We start from the raw sequence: 22402 nt of genomic DNA, 5'->3' as shown, positions 1-22402 counted from the left end.
GGCTCATGTATGGTTACAATACTTATTACATTTGTATTTATAATAAGAGAGTGGCAAAGACATGTAGTGGCTGTATTTGTGATATATGGCAGATACAATTAGCAATGAATTATAGATTTCTGGCTAAAATACACTTGCCATATAGCTGTAGACTCATCATTACTGTTGTTGCACATGTAGATGTGCAACAGATGCTGGGAGACATCACAGATGCTGGGAGACATCACAGATGAAACCGTGCACCCGTTACTGATCCATACACGTGTGTAAACTTTGTGAAGTTGAGCCTTCTACAGTGCTAGTGCTGTTGCACCTGTTTGAGTCAGAGAAGATACACCACAATCATTTTACCCTAACCCAAAAATGTCTGATCAGTGAATGTCAATTTGATGGAATGATCAGTTCAAGCAAAACACACATGGAGGCAAAACCTTTGGGAGTGGATTTATTTATTTGTTTTTTTTGTGTGACAAACAGTCGAACATTCACAGCGTCGACTGTAACATAAAAAAATCATAATAATTGAAGTGCTTATTGTACATTAGTAAAAATTTGCTTAACTGCAATCTTGTAAATTCAAGAAGAGCAGCAATGTGTCGTGTTTGAAATCAAAGAAATCTCTGCCCAGTCACACACTGATTTCACTGCAGTATTGTTGATGTGACAGCTTTAGCTGTACTGGTAAATAGGTGATTAGTGATAGTGATTTTTAAGCCTACAGTTGTTTTTCCATTCTTAAAACCTTGACATTGGCCAGCATTACAACCCATGGCGGAAAATCTGTTATAGAGGGAGAGAATACATGGCGGAATCCCAGCTTCTCATACAGTCCCACAGCAGCAGTCTGGATGTCGCTGGTCTCCAGAACCACCTTGGAGAAGCCTTGCTCCTTACAGTAGTCAACAACAGTCTGAGCCAGTCTGAAGCCCAGCCCCATCCGTCTGCACAGCGGCGAGATAATCATCCTCATCAGTTCGCCGTACTTTTCTTTTCCACTTTGTTTGGCCTTCACAGCCACCATACCGAGGATCTGCACCCTACCATCTAACTCGGCTTCAGCCACCCAGAAAACATCACCCGGTCTGCTCAGATAGTTCCCAGGGATGTCATGCATGTCTGTCAGGAGTCTCTCCTTCACAAAGCCTGAATATATCTTGTGGCAGCAGTAGTAGACAAGGCCCATCCACGCTGCTGCTAACACAACAGCTCCTAACACAGAGCTGAGGAGGTAACCAGCGGCACACAGAGCCGCGGTGATGGCGAGGCAGAAAGGAGTGGCCATGCGGTTGTGAAAGCATGGAGTAATGTGCTCCTGGATGCCGGCACTGAACAGAGCACGCACTGTGTCCCTGTCTGACGGACGGTATCGGCGGATTACCAGCTGCATGACCACTGGAACTGGAAGAAGAAAAAAAATCAGTTAAAGTCTTTAAAATGTACAACTAAATACAACAAAAATAATTAAACACTCCCCGTTTCCTAGAGTTTATGATGGTGTCTTCAAATTCCTGCAGGTGTCTAATGTCTTGTTACTGTGTGTGAACTTCTGGCATAAACATGACGGACCTTGCCAGGACCAGTAGAGACAAAACGCTGGTCCTCAACTCTGAGGAACTGGTTAAAGTTCAGGGCTAAGATTTGAATTGTGGTTAGGTTAAGGTTAGTGTAAGTCATTAACTGGTTATGGTTAAGGTTAGGAATAACACTTAGGCTGTCCAATGCTGTGTCCAAATAAGAATAGCTGCACAAACGTGTGTGTGTGTGTGTGTGTGAATGTTTGACAGAGTATTATAATGTTTAGACATCGAGGCCTAAAGACATTGTCATTTTTTTTTATCAAATTTGAAAATCAACTGCATATGGAAACAACTTGAGTGCACAATGTTTAAGAAATTTCCCTTTAATTGGCGCAGTATTTGCAATAAATTTGCAAAGATTACGATTATAGATTATTTTTTGATCTGACTGAAATCACTGACACTGAAAAATACACTCTGACTATAGTTCATCCTTTAGAAATGGCAGATTTCATTAAAGTATAAATCTCACCAAAGTTATATTTCAAAAGGTTTATTCTAAGAAACAACCAAACAGATTTTAGAACTATACACTTACACAAATATAAATATTTAAGTTTGGGTCTGTAATAGCAGTAATGACTCACTGGTATGGTCATTTCTGTGTAGTTTAAAAGGCACATTTAAAGGCTAAACAATGACTACATAAATAGAAATGATCATCTCTAGATTAACATTATCGTTTTTAACACAAGATAGAAGAAATAAATAACATCGGGTACATTAAATAGTTTTAAATCCAACTCAACTTTGGATTTAGTTATAAAGAAACTAACATTAATGCAAAGACTTGCTTGAGACCTGAAGATATCCTGCAGCAGAAGTCAAGTCATAAACCAGGAACAGGTTAATGATTGAATCAAAGATAATCTCTGAAGATTACACATTATCAGCACAACACACACAACTTATTCACTTTAGTCCAGGCCTGGAAAATGTATCTGTCTTTACATGTTCACGAGAAATCTACATGTTCCTTACTTTAACCGGACACCCTTTTAGAAAACGGTCCTTGTCGACGACCAGCAGAGACCAAGAAGAGGGCTGAAGTGAAACCGCGAACGCTGAGAAACCGAGAGGATGTCGACACAGACACGACCTGACCTTTAGACTCAGGCCTACATTATTTTACAGAGTCGAAGTTCGGGGGAAATATCTCTTTTAGAAATCCATTGTCTTTATGTAGCAGTAGAACGATAAAAAACCGCTTCCCCCCGCTTCACAACCGTGCTCTATTGTTGTTGAAATGCAGTTAAATGGAGGGTTTGCGCCACCTGCTGTTGGAAAGTCATTATCTCGTTCTTACCAGTCCAGTGGATTAAAGGCCGTCTTTTTTTTTCTCCACCCAAGACAAATCAAATCAAAACTAGACATCCGTTGTATATATACATATATATATATAGATATAGATATCTATATATCTATATCTATATAGATATATAGATATATATCTACATATTGCCACAATATAAACATATTTATGATGCAAAAATGAATGTATTCATAAAAAAACAGAAACAACTCACTGTGGGGCCACACAATTGTTGTTGTTGTTATTATTATAATATTAAGACAATGTTTTTATAATAATAAAAACAATGTTTAATTGTTTTTATTATTATTGTTATTATTATTATTATTATTATTATTATTATTATTGGGGTCAGAGGCACGAAGTGTGAAGGACCCTAGGAGTTCTTCCTTATAATTATTATCATTACTAACTTACTAAATATAAACTGCTACTGTCTGATTCAGTGACTGCAGATATTGGCTTATCCTCTGGTTGCCTGGCAACGCCGACTCAGGAAACGTGGCGGGCTATATTTTTGTGCCGTGTAATGCCACATTTAAAGGAACAAACAAACACATCATGAGGCTGAATTGATTATTAGCACAACATTTCTATCGTGCAAGGTAAGGTATTGTTTTTGTTTTTAATTTTAAAAGCGTGTGTTTACGGTTAAAACCGCGACACTGACGGCGGAGCTCGGCTTTAGGACCCAGTGAGCGTGCGGCGGCGGCAGCAGCAGACAGACACCGGTTGATGTGAGGTTGGTGATGGTCCAATCTGCATTACACATCTAATTACTCCACAGAGAGCCGTGGCGCGGTCAGGACAGAGTTGGTCGGCGGTAAACTTGCGGTGTAGAAGGGGGGAGCCGTCAACAGCGGGGAAGCGAGAGCATTTTTCCGGCCTCTGTCAAGACGACCTGTCCGTCGCTTGTCTCACCGGCGACAACCATGAGCCAGAGGTTCACCGTCTCCAAGAGCGACGGCGAACGGCGCCCCTCCGACATCCAGGGGGAGGTGAACCAGCTCTTTGAGGGGGACGAGCCCTTGGCCAGCGGCGGGGCAGAGGTCGAGGAGGACGCCGCCGATGCCGAGGTGGTGGTGGTGTTGAAAGGTAAGCAGCCAGACACGCCGACACTTCATTCATTTGTACCGCTGTTTGTTAGCCATAAGCTACAGATGCTAGCAGCACTCTGTGACAACACAGTGTCTACGGACACAGTGTGTGTGACTTGAATTCTTAATAACTCACAGAAGACTGATGCAACACAAAGCCTACTGACTACACATTTATTAACAATTTACATATATTTAATAGTTGTGTTGTTACAGGTGCATTATCTGCAATGTGCAGTATTTTGTTCTCACGTGCACAGGGGGAGATGTTTTGCTTTTGTAAGACATGTTGCTTCTACTGTTGAATGCATTCAGACATACAGTATATTTCATATTCCTCATATGCATCCAACTTTGTGTGACTTAAGTCATAAGACTGCATGATTCCAGGAAAACATGCCACATAGTTGAATATTCACACCATGCAAGAAGGACAACATCCTCATGTTTTGTCCTTAAACCAAAGCTATTCATGAAATCATTCACATTAAAGGAGCCGAATGATAAACAGATTAGTTCAGTCGCTGATTTGTTTGTTGAGATTTTGGGTCGTCAGATAGATTTGCAGAGATTTTTCTCTTCGCTGATTAATGTATCGATTCATTTATCGATAAATAACCAGTTAATCAATTTATTGTTCCAGCCACACAGATAAAAAAAAACAAAATCTTGAATTCTGAACACAACGGATTTGGAGAATCATTACGCCTCTTGTGGTTAGTCACAGTGCAAATGCTAAGTGCAAATAAAGGTTTATCTGTGAATGAAATGTTGTATTTCATCCTGTGATTTGGCTGCAACATTAATAGCATTTGAGTTAAATGGCCTGCCTCCCTAGATTCCCATAAATCCCCCTATTATATCTGCTTCCTGGTGTATATGCTTTGCACTGACGTCTACCAATGACTGTAGTCCAGGCATTTAGTCTGTTTAGTCAATGCTCAAACCTTTAAAATATGTCACAAATTACATTTCATTACCTTTTATGTCCAGCCTTAATCTGAAGTGAATGACTCCATCCCCTATTCTTCTTGGGCCCAGCTTCAGTTTATGCTGACAGATTTCTTATAAGCCAGCCAGCCACTTAGGTAAAGAAAGAAAGAAAGGCTTTCAGTTTCAGTCCAGCAGTCGTCAGTGCTACACGTGGCAACTGAAAGCTTTTGAGGTTTAAATCAAATATGAATATCCGCTCAGTGAATACCCTTTGTGTGTGTCTAACCTTCCTCTGGATGAAGAGATGGCAGGTTCTTGGTCGGCACAGGAACAAATCTAACCCCCCTTAAGAGATGCTTTATTGAAGGACCCCCCCCATATATGATTTACTCCTGTTGGGCTGCAGGCTTTTGGATACAGGTGTCTCTGCATCCACTTTCCTGGTTGCTATGGTGATGTATTACATTTTCAAGAGAGTTGTCTCACTAATGGTTTTGCAGTGAAGTAAAAAGGACTGAGCAAGTACCACCATAAAATCAATGCTTTTCTTTGATGGCGTGATGTTTTGTCTTTTTGTGTTTTTTTCCCTGATGTTTCTTGAGGTTGGAGTGCAAAAAATGAACCATCGATGAAGAGATAAGAGATTTGTTATTGCTGCTGTAAATTTGAAGTGTATATCGGAGGTGCAGCTTGCAGCGGATCAAACGGTAGAGGGGTCTCTCTCTCTCTTTCTCTCTCTCTATCTCTGTTGCCTCTTTATGACATTTTCTGGCATAAACGCTGACCTTGTCAGGACCAGTCGTCCTCATGCAGCCCGAAACCGATCCCTAGAAAGGGCACTTAGGTTGTGTTTGTATGCACATCTCTATCTGTCTATGTAATTATGCTATATTTGCCATGTTCCTGCTGTGTAATAATTCCAGTGTCTACCATAGAACTCGGTGGTCTTATTTTAGCTGGTGCAAAAGGAGCAGTATCTAAATTATTCCCACTTGGCCTGCACTCATGATCCTGTTTCTATTGATCCAGTTGGAGGTGTGAGCTTCATCTGCTCTGCCAGCCAGCGGGGTTGATGACTGGCTGCAGAATATTCTCTCCTGGCTGCCAAGTGATGACTCTGCCTTTGACATTGCAGTGGTGTAATAAGAGATATACAGTATATATCTTACTTAGATCTGTGGGGCTCACTGGAATGGGCTGCAGCGGTGTTCAGCACTGGCAAGGTGTTACAAATGAGATGGCAATGTGCACGGGGGCTTTAAAAGTGCTATATGTAAGAAATATATTATATTCAGACCTAAAATGACCATGGTGGTCCAGCCCAGACCGAGGAAACGTTAAGTTGAAATACTGGCTTCCCTGATTACAATGTTACAGTCGGTTTATTCACAAAATACATTTTATAATGTTTTGGTTACCACCCAGTAATGCAGCTCATAGCACTTACATACAGGATGCTAAGCATCAGAGATAGTGAATGATAATGAACCTGAAACGTCTCACTACCCCCTCAAAACTGTCTCGACCAGAGGAGAAAATAGACGGTTAAAAGCAGAGAGAAGGTTGTTGTCAGACCTCTGCAGATTTGTCGTTGTGGATACTTTTCTATCGGACAGGGAAACATAGTGGCCAATATTAGCTAATGCTCTCTCTCTATCCCTCACTCTCTTGCATACGCTTTGCCGGTAGATATTTAATGCATATAATAACATAATAATTGTTAATGTCGCCCGTTCGTGGTGATATTTTTCCGCCGCTGCCGTCAAGCAGACACATTCACATTTAATCTCTGCCTGTTGCTGACACACTAAGGTGTTTATAAAAATAAATATAACACACACAGAAGGACAGTTCTGTATTTGTACTGCAGCATCTAATTTCTGTATTTTTCTTTTTAAGAAAATCTGGCAACCATGCCCCTTCAGTGTTTTCAAATGGAATTGCAGTAACTATTTTAAATGAAAGTGTGTATCATTCAGAAACTGCACATTTCTGCGAGATTTAAAACCACCACATTTCCCTTTTTGGGCCGCTGGACACAGCACAGCACGACACTGTATTATTTATTGGATAAAAACAAAGAAATACTAGATTTGCCTTGCTTTGATAACTCCTGTTCCTCAAAGTAAATCATTATTGCTGTCTTGTGATGTTTGTGAACACACGCACACAGTAACTCTGCTGAATGTTAGAGCACTTATATAATGGCCACGTACAACTAATTGGCAAGGTGAGATTCAGTCTAATATGAACCGCCTTTGTAACAATGTCTCGAGTGATTGTTGAAAAATGAAAGTCCTCTTCCAAATGTTTGTAATTTTGTGTCTGCCTTCTGTTGTTGCGCACAAAGAGAAACAAACAGCCCTTCAGGATGCAATAGAATAGGCTGTGTAATTATAGGCTGCTATTAGGAACATTTTGTTATTCACTCAAATCTTTGCTGTTTGTTGCTTTACCTGATGTAAACCAGGAGAGTTTAACATGCTGTGGCTCAGGCTTGCTCTTGTCTTGAGTTGTTCTCAAGGCTGGTCTGGGAATTTGAACAGGAGAGACTGTCAGTTACAGGCTGGATTTTGTAATCTTAAACACATGACTGGCTCTACTGTCTCTTCACATCAGGAACAACAGAATGCCAATGCAGAGCTACAGGGACCTAATGAATGCAGGTATTGCATCTCTGTGCCTCTGTGCAGTCGTTGCTGTATCAGTGTCTGAGAGGCAACTATGAAGGTTTGTATTCTCAGCACCTGGTCCCTCTTTTCATCAGGTATCCCAGTTGTAATAATGCTGTTGTCTAACACCTGGGTCCCAGTCCCACACTATGTATAAATGCGTTTGCACAGCTGTAGCTGTAGGATCCAAATATGCTGCTGCTTTCCCAAAGTCCCAGTGTGATCAATACCCATTAGTAGAAAACATCCATTGCCATTTTAATAATCTTAGTTTCTTTCCTAGTAATTGCCAAAACAACATCTAAGGTCTATATTGTTTACACAAGTGGACCTGGGAGATATCTTTAACCTTCCACTTACCTTTTTCTGTCTCACTGCCCATCTGTCCTACTCCTGCAGTAATGTCATTAAATGGCTGAATTTTTTTTCCCCCCTCAAAAGTACCATTGATTTGTAATTTAGCTAACCATTAAATGCCATAGCTTCTCTGCCATCGCTCACCCTGTTATTCCTCATTCTGTCAAAGGGCGAACCATCAATACAGTATAGATCGATACAGCTCATATGCCATTATCCACGTATGTCCGGTCTCTATCTAATTTTCAAAAGGGCTGTGTAAATGGAATCAAAATGGTCAGGGGCTTCTTCAGGGACAGCGTGTGGTTCAGCAGAGAGGTGCGGTGACATTGACCAGACAGCAGAGGGCAGCTAATGTAATGTTTTAATGATAGACACACACACACAAGACATAATGTAATGCTGGTGTGCCGCCGTGCCGTGCAGCACTTAAGGTATCGTGGTCAAAACCTTACACGTCTCCACGAAAAAGGAAATAAATAAATAATGCGGACGCTAATGTGCAACACCATTGGTATTAACTGTGGCTTATAGTGCGTGCAAAATGTGCGTTTCAGAAAATATGAATGAGGAAAGGGGGAATGTCTGAAATTAATTGCTCTGCAGTGATGCGGGCACGTGCATTTCTCTGCTGCAACAACAGGGGGCACTTTTGTTCTCTCTCTTAAGCGACGCCAGCCAGCCTCTGCATACATGTATTCTGTGTAAGTCAGAATCATGTGGCAGAAAAACCATGATATGAGAAGAGGGATCAGGAAGCCAGTGAATTACACAACAGTCCGTGTTAGGCGTGCGATGCAAGGTGTGTTTTAAGCAAGTGATAAGAAAGTGCGTTTGCTGTTGTGTGTGAAACTGGGAGAAGATTAGCAAGAGAGAGAGAGACGGAGAGAGAGAGAGAGAGAGAGAGAGAGGGAAGGAAAAAAGAAGGGAGGGGGGTAAATCTCCTGTAGCCTAGAAATCCTTGCGCTCTTATGTAAGTTGTCTGCAAGCAGGGGGAGGTTTGTCTGTGTGTTTGTGGTGTGGGGGGCTTGAGACCAATTGATAGAAAGTGACAAAATCTTCCTCACATGCAGGCAAGCTGCGGGGCAGACTTAAATGACACTAACGTGGGACAAAAGATGGGGATGGGAGGAGTAAAAAAACAAAACATCATGGGGAGAGGTAGAACATTTTCTCTTCAATGACAATTACACCTCCATTGCAGGTCCTTGGATCAAGCAACTTGCACAGCCACTGCGGAGGCTGATGCACGTCCTTTTACAGTCATGTCGGTCACCATAATTAATATTCCACATGACTCTTCACCTCACGCTCTCTATTCCTGCGCAGAAATGCTCAGAGAGACCTAACTCAGGTGCATTTTAAATGTGCTCCACATTTTATTTCCTTGTTTTGTGAAAAATCACAGTAGAGTAAATACAGTAGTTGATATTTAGTGAAGAGAGTAGTCAGTTAGTCAATTGAATGTGTGGAACATCTGCATCCATCTCCTCAGGCAGCACTGAACTAAGGACAAACAAAAACCATGTATTGAGAAAATGAGTTGACAATGGATAGACAATTAGTAAGAATCTCTGATTGACTCAAAAACTAATCAAGAAAATAACGTGTAGATTAAATGATGTAAATTCTGAAGGATTGAAGGATTCTTGCATTTCACGTGTCGTTGTCTGTGTATCCTGGTGTTGCCGTTAGTTAAATCACTCATTCTGAATGTACAGTACCTATTAGTCTGTGGGATCTGCCCCCTCTCGGCTCAAGGCCATCAGGGTCTGTGTCAGCCACGACTCTCGGGACTCCTCTTCATTTAAGGGCCAAACCTGTTGGGGGGTTGGGACTAGGAGGCAAACACTGTTGAATAACAAGGTTTGCTGTCACATTTCTCACAGAAATATGCCTTTGTCCACTCTATTTTTGTAAATATAGGAAAAAGCGAGCGACACTATGGACACAATTACTTTTTCTAGGTCAGTATGAAAATGAATCAGACGCAGTTTGCCAGAACTCATCACTGCCATCACAATGTAAGAGCTAAGCTCTGGCATTGTGCTGTGTGTGTGTGTTATTTTGTTACATGCTCCACCTACTGAGGCAATTGAGGCAGAGAGCAGCAGGCCAGAGATGCAGGTCATGGATCCCCATGGGGCTGGGCTGGTATTCAGGAAATATAGCAGTCTCTCCCGTCCCTCAGGACTGCTGTGCTCGTCCTCTCTGTCTGAATTTGGGGCATAGACTGGGTTTTGGAAAGGTAAAATGTAAAGGAGGATGCAGTATATAAAGCCAGTAACTGAATGACTGTTAATGATGTGCTCTGACTTTGAAATTTGTGTTTTGAATCTTAATGTTTTTGGCTGGCTGGCAGTGGTACCAGGTGCTGCAGGAGGGAAATGACAGCTTCCCTGGAGTTGTTCCACAGCCCACTTCTCTCCACAGTCCAGAGGTTCTGTCAGCTCGTTGCGCCCAGGAGCGCACATTCTCCATCACTATTATCATGCAAGTCCCCGACACTGCGCAATGTCAAGAGGGTGACTATAAAGCACTCTTGGGTCAGTCTACGGTTTCAAAATCTTTTGTTTTTCTCAAGTTTGCAAATGTATTAGTGCAAAAAGGAAAAACTTTGTCAGTTAATGTTAGTCAGTTAATCAGTTTCGCCAACAGTTAAATAGTATTGGGAACTGTTCTGTTTACATCATGCAGGTTCAGAGCTGCAGTCAAAGCAGTTTTAGACCTGCAGTCAGAATGCAGTGGTCTTAGATCAGCAGATGTCATTGTATTATTACGACGTTGATCCAATTTTCAGTGTTTATTCACTCTTATCTAACTAATCATAGCTGTTCCACTGACATTTAGGGAGAACGTCATGATAGCTCTCAGCTGTCTTTGTATTTAATTTGTCAAAATAAGCAATGTCACAAAAATATGTTAGTCTGAAAGTTTGTTTATCTTAGTGCAACACTGAATGGTAAATGTCTGTATTTATATCGCTTTTTGACCACTCAAAGCTACTTTACACCACAGTTTTGCCGTACAGCACATCCATGTGCAGCACATTTTCTATCGCTCATCTTTTCATACCCATTCACGCGCTGCAACGTGGGGTGTCTTGCCCAAGGACACAAAGGCATGCAGACTAACGGAGTATTATTAATCATTTGTTTTCATACTGAGCAAGTTGGCAAACAACTTGATTGCAGGCCAGCACTACAACATACCAGAATAGAGTGGCTAGGCTTGCCACCGATTCCAACAAGTCCAACAATTGTGTTCACAGTGTTTAACAGTGTTCTGCAGGAAAAAAAAAATATCTAGATCAAATTAACTTGAACTTTGTACCTCCTCTCACTGTTCACCAGCTCTTTCTCCACCGTTCTGCACAGCAACTAAAACTTGTGTGTTGTGTTGTGTTGTGTAGCTTTGATGCAAATCAAGGCAAAGAATATTCTACAGTATGAACTTGGCATTGGTTCTGTTGGTCCAACACCTGTTGTGTCAAACTGTGGCATGATGATTCACAGTGGGTTTGGCAGCGTTGCACGGTAATATCAAAACCCTGCAAATTGTGATGTGAAAAATGTTAATAGATAATAGATGTGTCATAGTTCAGTAAATTGAATATTTTGGCAGTTCATTGTGACAACTCTATCCCACACCATATATGTAGGTGTACTGTGTACTGTACAGCGTGCTTGCATAACAGTAATAGGCTTAATAGTGCATCACATGCTCGTCTTATGTTACTCATATTACTTTAATCACTTTGGTACAGAGTGTTTTTTTTAATCAACTCACGGGAGACTTCATTACACTGTTTGTTGTAGATGGCTTTTATTTTAAGTTAACATTTTAGTCAAATTATGCTTCACAGAATACAAAAAATAATGTCTGGATAAAAACCAGACCACTTTGAATGATATGTACATGTGTTAATACTGTAGTGATTGTAAAACATTCAATAGCAAAATAGCACAATATTGGTCAGTATGTTCTATTTTTACTTGGCACACTTTTCATTATCCGGTTTAGTTGCATTCTTTGTAGTTCTCTTGTGCTCCATCTCCAGCTTACATCCACCAACCATTTATAAGCAGACAGTAACAATGTTATTTTCTATTGTCCACATGAAGCACTTTCCTGCTTGATCTTGTGTGTTCGCAGTGTCCACTCGCCTTGACTTGCATTATGCTCTCCGATAAAAAATATATTTTAATTTAGACTAGAGCAGAATCGAGCTTTATTTGCACAGAATTAACATATATTTATTATTGACACAAACTAATCCGGTACATCCTGCACTCATAGAACTGATTCTGTTGATTTAACTTTTGCAATCAGTTTGAAGGTTTGTGGTGCTTTTGAATTGTACAGTGTTATACAGACAATTGTATTTATTCATTTTTTCCTCCTTCAAATATTGGCGAGTGCAGTCTAAAAGCCCAAAAATCTACCAACTGTCTTTATAATATGATAAGAGAAAAGTGTTTGTTTGAAAAGGTGGGCCAAAAAATGGATAATTTAAAAGCCGTTTCACTTTTTAAAAAAAAAAAAAGAAAAATGTTTTTAATTGGCCCAGTGCACCCACATCCATCCATCCATCCATCCATTTAGGAAATTACCCCTACTGTTGCCCTAACAGTGGATCAAGTCATGAAAACCCATTAATCCTCTCCCCCTTTTTTCCCCTCTTCCATGACTTTTCTTCTCTTCCTCACCTTTCTTTTAAACTACGGTGACACTTCCCTTTATCTGCCTACCAAAAGCTGACCGTTTCTGGTGTCACTGTACCTACGAGCATTGGAGGAAGGCTTATGATAAAGAAGGTGTCATGATACTCTCTCTGTGTCCACAGTCATTTCTTTTCTCACCATGTACTGCATGTCCATCAGGTACAACTCCAGATGTTACAGCTTTGTCACATACATGATCTGTCATTATCACATGTTCCCCTTATGTGTTGTTAATGCTCGTTCTCAATCATTGTGTCGCTTTTGTGGATTTCTGTTTGGTCTTTGTGATCAGAAAGTGCAACTTGTATTTCTATGCTGCATCCTTCATTTGAAAATGGGATCTGTCAAGCAATACTATCAGACCTGACTGAGAGTTTGTGTGCACACACCGGTGGGGACAAGAAGCACTTATCCCATCAAACTGCTTAACAACCTGTTTATTTTTTGAGCAGCAAAACTCACTTTTCATCTTTGTGTCTTGAGTCATACTCCAAACTGTTTGCAACTGTCTTGGTTTACTGCAGGAAGTTGCTGTTGCCTCCGTCTGTCTTGACATAAACAAGTCACTTCCTGTGGGCAGAACAGTTACTGAAAAGATCTAAACACTGCTGTACTGAGAAATACAGAGATAGTTGCATGGAGCTGAAAGGTTTAATCAGCATTGTGTGACGTCATTCATGAAACTGACACTATAGTTTTAACCCTTGGTAAATTGCCATGGGAATAATACACAACTCCTTATATGGACATCGTGGGGGGTTGGGTGTTTACAGGTCACATCTTCAGGCTTTACAAAATGCGTTTGTTTTTTTGTTGAGTGGAAAGGTATGATTCATTTCATATTGCATTTTTTTTTAGCAATAACTGTGCAGAATTCACAAAATAGATTGTTTTTCTTTTCTGTCAAAAAAAATTCAGTCAGATTTAAAAACTTCTGAGTATTTTTTGTGTTTCTTTATGTTAATGGAAAAAAAGCAACCATACTGCTGCGTGTTCTAAGGGTTAAGTATGAAGGTATGACATTCATATGTAGCACCTTTTCATCCCTCCCTCTCTCAGCCACCTCGTCTCTTTCTCCATTTCTTTCTCCCTCTCCTTCTCTTGTGTGAGGCACATTCAGCTTGGGGCCACTTTGCCAGACACTGAATGGATGGATGGCAAAAAAAAAACCCACCAGAATGTGAATAGGTGTTTGGTTGGCTTGCATCGTTAATGGTGTGTGCAGAATAAGATAGGTAGACTGCACTGCACCGCTGTGTGTTTTGTGTGTTTTGTGTGTTTTGTGTTATGTCAAAAGAGCATACAGATGTATGTTCACCAGTGGGGAACGGGATTGTCTTTGTGAATAACGTGGTGGTGGAAAGGAAAAGTGAAATACTGACATCTTGGATTTTACCCATTACATAACCCCACAGCGCCACCCCACCCCACCGCACCCTCCACCACCCACCGCCCCATCCCAATTGTCATCTGTATGAGGAAAAGTTAGACGGATGACAAAAAGGTTCATTGTGCCGCTCTCGCACACAAACGGAAACGCTCTCTGTCACACTCTCGCCATTCATCTCTGTGATCCCTCTTGCTCTACTTCTACCTCTTCATACAGTCTCTTTTTGTGACTGTCGTTACCCCCTCTCTGTTTTTTGACTCTCCCTCTCTCTCTCTCTTTCTCTCTCTCTCTCACTTTCCTCTCCACTCTCCATCTTTCTTTCTCTCACACTTTCCACCCACCCCCTCACTCTTACACCCCCTCTCTCCCCTTAGTTTTGGTGCAATGCAGTGGCTCTACCACCACATTGGAGACACAACAGCATTGGCAAACAAGGTCTCTCTTTCTCTCTCACTCTATCACCTTCCCTCTCATTCTCTTTCTCTCTCTCTCTCTCTCTCACGCACATACATACAAACGTACACACACATCATTTCTGCTTCGATTCTCTTATTTTTGTTTCAGTTTTCCATGTTTTTGTTTTGGCTCTATTCCCCTCAAGGCTCACTGTGAGCAAGAGACAGAGCCTTGACTATGAGACTTATGTAGACGCTGTACAAAATAGATGAAATGAAACGCCATCCTTTGCCCTCATTCTTGAGAGGAAGACTTGCTGCAGATTTCCATATGCACACAGCGCAGCCTTCAGAAGCCCTGTATTTCAAAAACCGTTGCAAGGCAACCACCTCTTCAATTTTCATGACGGATTGCGCTCTGATTTCCGGGAAATACTAAAGACATGTCATAGATCTTGGGTGGAGGAAGAAGACGTTGACGTTGTTTGTGTCATTTATCTCACCTGAGTGGACCCAACAGGCGAGATTTCAGAGCTGACTGACATCGTGGCCGTAGCATCAATGCAGCTCAGCCCCCACAGTGGTGTTGGCTCTGCCAGTACTGATGATTAAAAATATATTTGATAAAGATTTTTACTTAAGTGTTATGTATTCTCAGCAAACAAAGGTGTTATACAAACAGTTAAAAAGGATTTTTTTAATAATTATATTTATTTGTATTCTATACATATAAGTACATTCATTTCATTTATAATGTTACAGAGAAATCACATAAAGACATTGAAGTCACCCACTTATCACTTTGAATAATTATGCAACTGTTATGTAATCGTCTATAATTGCACCAGCACTGTCTGGGGTATTTAAATGAATATTCTTTTACTTACTATCTTACTATCTCCTCTTCCATACCCCGTCTTTTTAATCATTAACTCGGCTTTACATTAAATATAGGTTATGAATGTAATGAAGACAGCAGGAATTTAAAGTATGACCTTTAAAGTACACTTTTCTTTAGGTGAGTCGGCTTTGGTTAAGTCAAGGTATCGTCATGCGTCATCATCTAACTTGCTTCAATGCCAACATCAACATTGTTGCATTCACTACACACTGTAAAAGAAGGAAGACATATTTGTGTCTCCTTAAGTAGTTTGAATCGAAATAGCAATTTGAAACAAACCAGTGGTTATAAAATTGCAATGGTTGCAATTGAATTCTTCTATTTTTGACTGCTCAGAAACGGGTAATATCTTTCACTTCTCATCCAGAGTAGTTCGAGTTTTGATGGTAATCTAATACAAAGTGAACACTGAACTGAACCTGCCACAGAAGTATGCAGAACTAGAGGAGGCAAACCTAGTTTGAAGCAGCCCTCTTTTTAATCCGAGCTATTTAAGGCTAACAACTCCCACTTGTGAAAGCCCAAAGCTGAGTCTGTGATTTAGAATTCCATGTATGAGTTGCGTAATGGTTTTGTCTTTCATGCTTGAACTCCTCTCCAGGCACAGGCGTAGTTTATTAATGAAAGGGATTGCATGATTGGAGGTGGCTGTGTGTGTGTGTGTGTGTGTGTGCGCGTGCATGCGTGAACAATAGCATGTGTGTGTGCATGTGTGCACATCTTTGCCTGTGTGTGCAGTGAGTGTATTACATGTGCGCCTGTATCCGGTCACGTGTGAGTGGGAGGAGAATGTGGGGATTCCTATGCCCTGCACATCTGAACACTTGACATGAGGAGCATGACAACATGGCCACCCATGAACATGAAAGGTCAAGGATTGTCTTCCCCGAAGACCTATAATATCCTGTCACACTTTGCACGCACTTCCCACTTATGTCAGACGACATATGTGACATGTTGTGTCCTGTTGTGCACTGACTGAAAGGCTATAACCGCGAGTTCTTCTCCAGGGCAGATGACGAGGCGAGTGCATTAAGTACGGTTGCGCTGTGTGAATTATTCACACGCTCTTGTCTCGTAAAGTCTTAAAGTTGATCATGACATCACTTGTCTTTCAGTTTCTATAAACTGAACTACTGTAATCTGAGGTTACAGAGAAAAGGTGAGTTTTCCCTTTTACCCTTTTAAGTGCTTTGTTTGTGAAGTATTTACCATTGTGCAGGATATTGTGAGGGCAAGACTCTTTCCTCGTCAGGTAATGTCCTGTATGCATTTTCAAAAACCACAAACTGAAAACACCCTCATTTCGTGCCTCAAAGGCTGTGTTAAAAAAAGGAGAATGGTCCCAGTCAACAAATATATTATATCATAAATTATGATAATTTGTGTTGACACCGAAACACCATTGAGCAGATTTTCTTTTCTTTTCGTACCTAAACAACAAAATTGCATTTTTTTTTAAATGAATACTAAGGGGTGTGTGTTATCACACAATGATAGATATTTAACTTGTGGAATGTTTCTTTTGGCAGCACCATTGGTTCTGGACAAATTGATTTTGGTTTGTGAATTGGCCTCACCTACTCACTAATTATCGGTTTCCTCGTTATGCACTTGATTGCCTTAACTTACCTGGAAATGATTTAGGAAAATAACTTCCTGTGAAAAGAATCTGTGGATGTTAAGCGAGAAAAGAAGAGCAGAGAGTAAAAATAGAAAGTGATATAAACCTATAAACACCTGGGTGATGAAGCTGTCAGCAGTCCGTCACAGGTTGAACACGTGTGCCGCATCATGTCAGTCCCTTCAGGATTTAACCAGTTAGGATGACTTTTGTGCGACCTTGTGTTTTTGCCCATTCACTTCAACTTTTACCCATCGTTGTGGTTTTGTGCAAGGCAAATCACCCTAACAGATCTTCCTGGCAAAAAATCCAGCCTTTGTCTTCACAGATAATAATATCTTCTAACTTGTATGTTTTTTGGGGGGGAATTAATTTAAATAATATGCCTTAAAAACACGGCAACATGTATCAGAACTTCTTGGAAAAGTTGCTGCAAAATCAGCTATTTCAGCTATCAGCTATCAGAAATCCTGGAAGGACTGATATATACTTGTAAAGGAAATTACATTATTTAATAAGTGACTATGGACTTTGTTTTGTCCACCAGAGACCAAATTAGAACAAAATATTTTTGCTTGTGGCAGAAGAAATTGTTATTGATTTTGTGTGCCATTTACGGACTTGAACCAATCCCAACAGCCATGAAAAATGATACGATTTAAAATATATATATATATATATATATATATATATATATATATATATATATATATATATATATTTCAAGGACTGAAAAGGTCACCTATGGGGAAACGGATAATACTTCATCAACTGAAGCTTTAACTGCATCAAGTAGCTCTGTGAGCTCCTCTGCTCTCAACTCCTGGGTCATATAAACACATGCCCTGTGTGCTTGTCAGCAGCTTATGTTGAAGCTGTCGTTCACTATCGCCGCCAGTCTCTCGGACCAGAAGTCGGGAGAGGCCTGTCTTGACCACTCTTGGTTTTAATTGAAATTGATTTTTCTTCCCAGCAAAGGAAGCTGCTGTTATAGATAAACAATGTTCTATAGCTTTTTGCAAATTTCCCATTGTGCACCATTGGTTTTTGAAGCCTCATAAGTCAAGAATTGCACTCTGCCTCTCTTGTTAACCTGCACTTATGACAGATGTGTAGCCTGTGATATAAAGCCACTGCACCAAATACATTCTTCACAAAGTAATGACTGTTGCACATTATTCTCATTTCAACTCCTTTATTACTTTTATATCTCTCCATAGTCCTGACCTTAGTGTGACTGTTTACCATCTGTGTGGGTGGGTGAATATCAGTTTCTTTCCTTTTAATGGGGAAGTAATGATGAGGTGTTGCTGTGTGCCGGTAGCACATCCTTCAGCATTAGGCATACATTGACCAAGTGCAATTGTCCATGCTGTTTGTGTGAACACCTGTAATTGACCAGTTGAACCCCTCAAATGGTTTGCAATTGAATCTGTTGTGAATGTGAGAGTATGTATTACTTTTCCTACCATCCTGGAAAGATAATCACTCTTTCTTCCTCATAGCCAGTGTTACACCTTTGACGCAGGTCCACACACACAGCAAACCACACAATGCTGTAGGTGCCACCACCACATTAAAGTGTGGTTCGGGCTCACAGTTTTCTGTCCAAACCTGACACATGTAACCTGTATTTTTTTGTCCGAGCCTGACCAGAACCTGACACAGTCTGAGGACTCTTCAGCTTACTTTGGTTATTTGGTGCCGTAAATAATAACCTCTGGTTCTAAACAGAAACACCGGGTCAGTCACTTACCAGTTTCTGCTTATTATCACTTATTTAAACTTGCTATTCATCCATTTATTAAATGTTTACACCATGTTTCCGATAAGGCAATACAAAATCCAGTCTATTTTACTCCCGTGTTTCATCAAAAGAATGTGAAATTACCATGTCAAGTGATTTGACCAAACTCGACCGAAGCCCGACAATCATTTCTGGAGTTTTGTCCAAACCCGGCCTCAACCATGGATACCGTGGTGTCAGGTATCTGTGCTTTAGTTCTCTTAGTTCTCTAACATTTTCTTTTCTCCCTCATGTGAGAGGCTGTTGATCCCTTCACATTTTGTTCCTCACAGTTCTTCTCTCCCGGTTTTCAGGGAAGGATACCAGCATCAACGTCACAATGTGCTATAAATGGATGTGGCCAGGATACCGTGTAGTCAAGGAAACCATTTAAAATAGATGTGTGTGAATGTGTTTTTTTTTTTCTCTTCCAGATAAAGGTTTTTGCTTGTGGAACTAAGTTGACTGATGCTTTTATGACTAAGATAAAACTGATAAATGGTATTGTTTTGAAGTATAAAACAATCAAAGAAAATCCACCTTTAAAGGAGCTCCTGAAGCTGAGTTTTTTTGTTTTGTTTTTTTCAATTCTGAATTTTGCTCATCTGATTTGGCAGCAACTGAGATGTGGGAGAATTACTGAGTGATTCATCTCACTATTGTGGTATCTGGCTCAGTCATGGAGAAGCAGTCAGAAAACTAGCCTACTCTTATCTTGTGTAGGATCCCAGTTCTGAACGTCACACTCTCAGAGCTGCACCATCAGAACAGATGAACGATAGTTACTGCTGTCTGTGTAAATAATATTATTTAAAATTATATGACTTCTATTGATATTGTTACTTACTACGTAGGCTTACAATCTATATATCTAAATCCTGCTCCTAAGTTAAAGATATGAAATTATTTCTGCATTAAAACATCTAAAAACAACAAGAATATTAGGTAACTCTTATTTCCATCACCTTTTACTAACATGACGTTAGTAAAAGGTGACGGAAATAAGAGTGCTTTCGATCTCTGTTATAACATTTGGGGAAAACCCCCAGTGGAACATTAGAGTGAGTAGGGAAACATTTGGTACTACTAGTTAGTTCATTTAATTGTAATATGTTAATTTGTCATGAATGGCTCACAACTACTCGTTGCCGGTTGCTGCGCTCTCCCCGTGGAGTGCAAATGTACGGGGAAAACAAATAAGACAACAATGATTATACACTGCTTCTTGACATCATCAAACGAGGTGTTTTGTTTTTGCTTTGATCTAGAGACTCCTAGTGGTAGAAATTACACACTGGGCATTTAAATAGTGGGTTTCATTTGTGCCACATCTGTATATTAAAGTTCATGCCTGAAACCCTTATCTAGCTCCTCGTACGCCAGTTAAGCATCCCTGAGCAAAACTCGCTTAATTAATGACAGAATAATTAGCCCCACTAATTAGTGAGCTGTTGCAATCCCTAAAAGTGCATGCATGTGACTTGGACACCCTTCACACCTCAAAATAATTTAGTATGTGCTTTTCCCTTGCGGATCCATAAGAGGCTTAGGCGTACACCAAACATTGATTTGATATTCTCTGCTGACACGTGCACGCTGTGATGGTCATGCTTGTAATCCTTTCGGCTAAATATGCTTAGCTGTGAAAGCAGATTAAGACATGGCTGTGTTTTCTTGGCCAGATATTCCCAGTAGCCTGGGTGATCTAAAGAAGAGCTTTGAAACATCTGTCCGCTGTTGTTATGTTTCAGCATGACCTCGGGGTGGTGTTCAGTCAACTCATCATGTGGGTTTCATATTATACGTGTGTTTGTTTGAGTTTCGGAATTGTTTTGGAATTGCGACGTTATTTATTGACCTGGTCTTTTAGTGCATGTATGTTCATACTAGGGTTGTTGAGGTGGTGGCGGCGGAGGCACATAATCAATTATAGCCATGTAACACTTGCTGTGTTTACATGGACACATGTAAACATGCCAGTCTGAAAACTCTGATCCAATACAGCTCATTTGAAACAGACGTGAAAGCAGCAAAGGAGGAACATGAGACAGATGGCGGACTTAGAGTCAAAAATGTGCAGCGTGTTGTTTACTACGGAAGCGTCAAGTGAAGCTTCTTCTTCATGCTTCTACTTCCGGAGAATTAGACAACACCGTGCACGTCAAAATAGTTCATTCCGACTGAACGCTTGGTGCATGTGTACAAACACCACAATCTGATCATGTCATTCTGCGTCCATGTAAAATCTATCGTAAAATTCAATTGGAAGAAATCTTTTTGGAGTGAAGGAATTGTGGTGTTAGAGGCTGCATCTACAAAAGCACAATTTTAGTTTGGGCGGGGGTTAATTTCAAATTTATTCTGTAACAAAATGTTTAATTCATATTTCTCGTACTCTTTACACTGATTGATTAAAACATAACCATGTGGGTTACTTAAGAAAACTGATGTGATACATCAGGATGGGTTGTATAATCAAATGGAATCCAACAGTCCACATGATAATTGTAATCAAATCCAATTGTGAGGCCAGTATAGAGGAATTGCCCTGGTTCATGTGCATGTGCAACACCGGTTTTCAAGAACTGTAAGTTAATGTGTCTCTAACAATTTGTGACGCAATATTTCTGATCTTGCAGTTAAATCTGCATTTTATCATTTTAATATTGATATTTCTGTGCTAAGTAAAGACTGTGCAGTAGCTTGTGATAAACAATGCATTTTAGTTTTCAGTTTGTGCCATTTTGGAAATGAAATATGCAAATATTTAAATGACTTCCCTAAACACAATGTGAGGCTGCAGAGCAATAGTGAAACTATGTGAGCACAATATTCAAGCACTTCAGTTGACGAGTTCAGCTCGGTTAGATTTCCCATGTGTCTTATTCTCTCTCTCCCTCCGACTGTAAATCTGATTTGGCTGTGCTCAAAGCGCTGTCTAATATCATCCTATAGTAACTCAGACATACAGCATACTTGTGCACAAACACTACAGGGTTTACATGTCATGCTTATTACTTCAGCTGTATGAAAGTGGAATGGACCCGAGAAAATGACATGGTAGCTGTTTGAATTTGCCTTGGGGCCTCATGCAGACGGCACGCTGAAAGAATTCAAAAGGTACACATGCACCCAAATATCCTCACACGTCGCATTCTACAGGAAGTTCATTTGCACTCCTGAACATTAAAATGCAATTGATTACAAAAATGACAGAACAATGGCAATTGTGGCAGCAAAGAACCACAAGGATCACAGTGGCTGAAAGGTCAGACATATTGTTGTTGGTTTTTTTGGCTGAGCAGCGGGCGGCAGTGCCACGGGGGGTGTCGACCCATGCTGATACGATATATTGAACACGCGCGGCACAAACCTTGCACCTGAATTTACAGATCACTTACCTCAATCTTTAAATCTATCAGTGACTCATGTCATGATCCAATTACACACAGGAAAAAGCAGCAAGAGCTCACTGAGCCACACATGGTAATCATTGGTTAACTGTCACATAAACCTTTGTGTGTGTGTGTGTATGCACTGTGGAGTAATGTACAGTACAATAGCTGATGCTGTTATTCAGGAGAGCTGGTTGGATTCTATATACAGTTAACCATCAGTTTAGCTGGTGCTGACC

General features: G+C 40.4%; 2 protein-coding genes across 4 annotated transcripts in view; one reads left to right on the top strand and one right to left on the bottom strand.

Moving 5' to 3' along the window:
• Positions 1-430: 430 nt before the first annotated feature.
• On the bottom strand, positions 431-2823 carry nat8l2 (N-acetyltransferase 8-like 2). Of its 2 annotated transcripts, none has more exons than XM_058631907.1 (2): positions 2559-2823; positions 431-1398 (listed from the first exon to the last, which is right to left on the bottom strand). In XM_058631907.1, exon 2 carries the CDS (start codon positions 1385-1387, stop codon positions 716-718), a length of 672 nt encoding a protein of 223 aa, XP_058487890.1. In that variant the 5' UTR covers positions 1388-1398; positions 2559-2823; the 3' UTR covers positions 431-715. The 2 variants fall into 2 exon arrangements, with proteins under 2 accessions (XP_058487890.1, XP_058487891.1); XM_058631908.1 differs by lacking the exon at positions 2559-2823 and adding an exon at positions 2354-2466.
• A 797-nt stretch (positions 2824-3620) lies between these two features.
• slc12a5a (solute carrier family 12 member 5a) overlaps positions 3621-22402 on the top strand; it is a 138508-nt gene continuing 119726 nt past the window's right edge. The window contains exon 1 of one of the 2 annotated variants that reach the window (XM_058632519.1): positions 3621-3984. In XM_058632519.1, coding sequence (XP_058488502.1) covers positions 3822-3984 — 163 coding nt within the window. In that variant the 5' untranslated portion in view covers positions 3621-3821. The remainder of the gene's footprint in view (positions 3985-22402) is intronic. The other variant, XM_058632520.1, reaches the window with a different exon arrangement.

The sequence above is a fragment of the Solea solea genome, chromosome 6 (genome assembly GCF_958295425.1).
Source record: "Solea solea chromosome 6, fSolSol10.1, whole genome shotgun sequence".
Taxonomy (NCBI): Eukaryota; Metazoa; Chordata; class Actinopteri; order Pleuronectiformes; family Soleidae; genus Solea; species Solea solea.
This window is presented reverse-complemented; position numbering and strand designations above follow the sequence as displayed.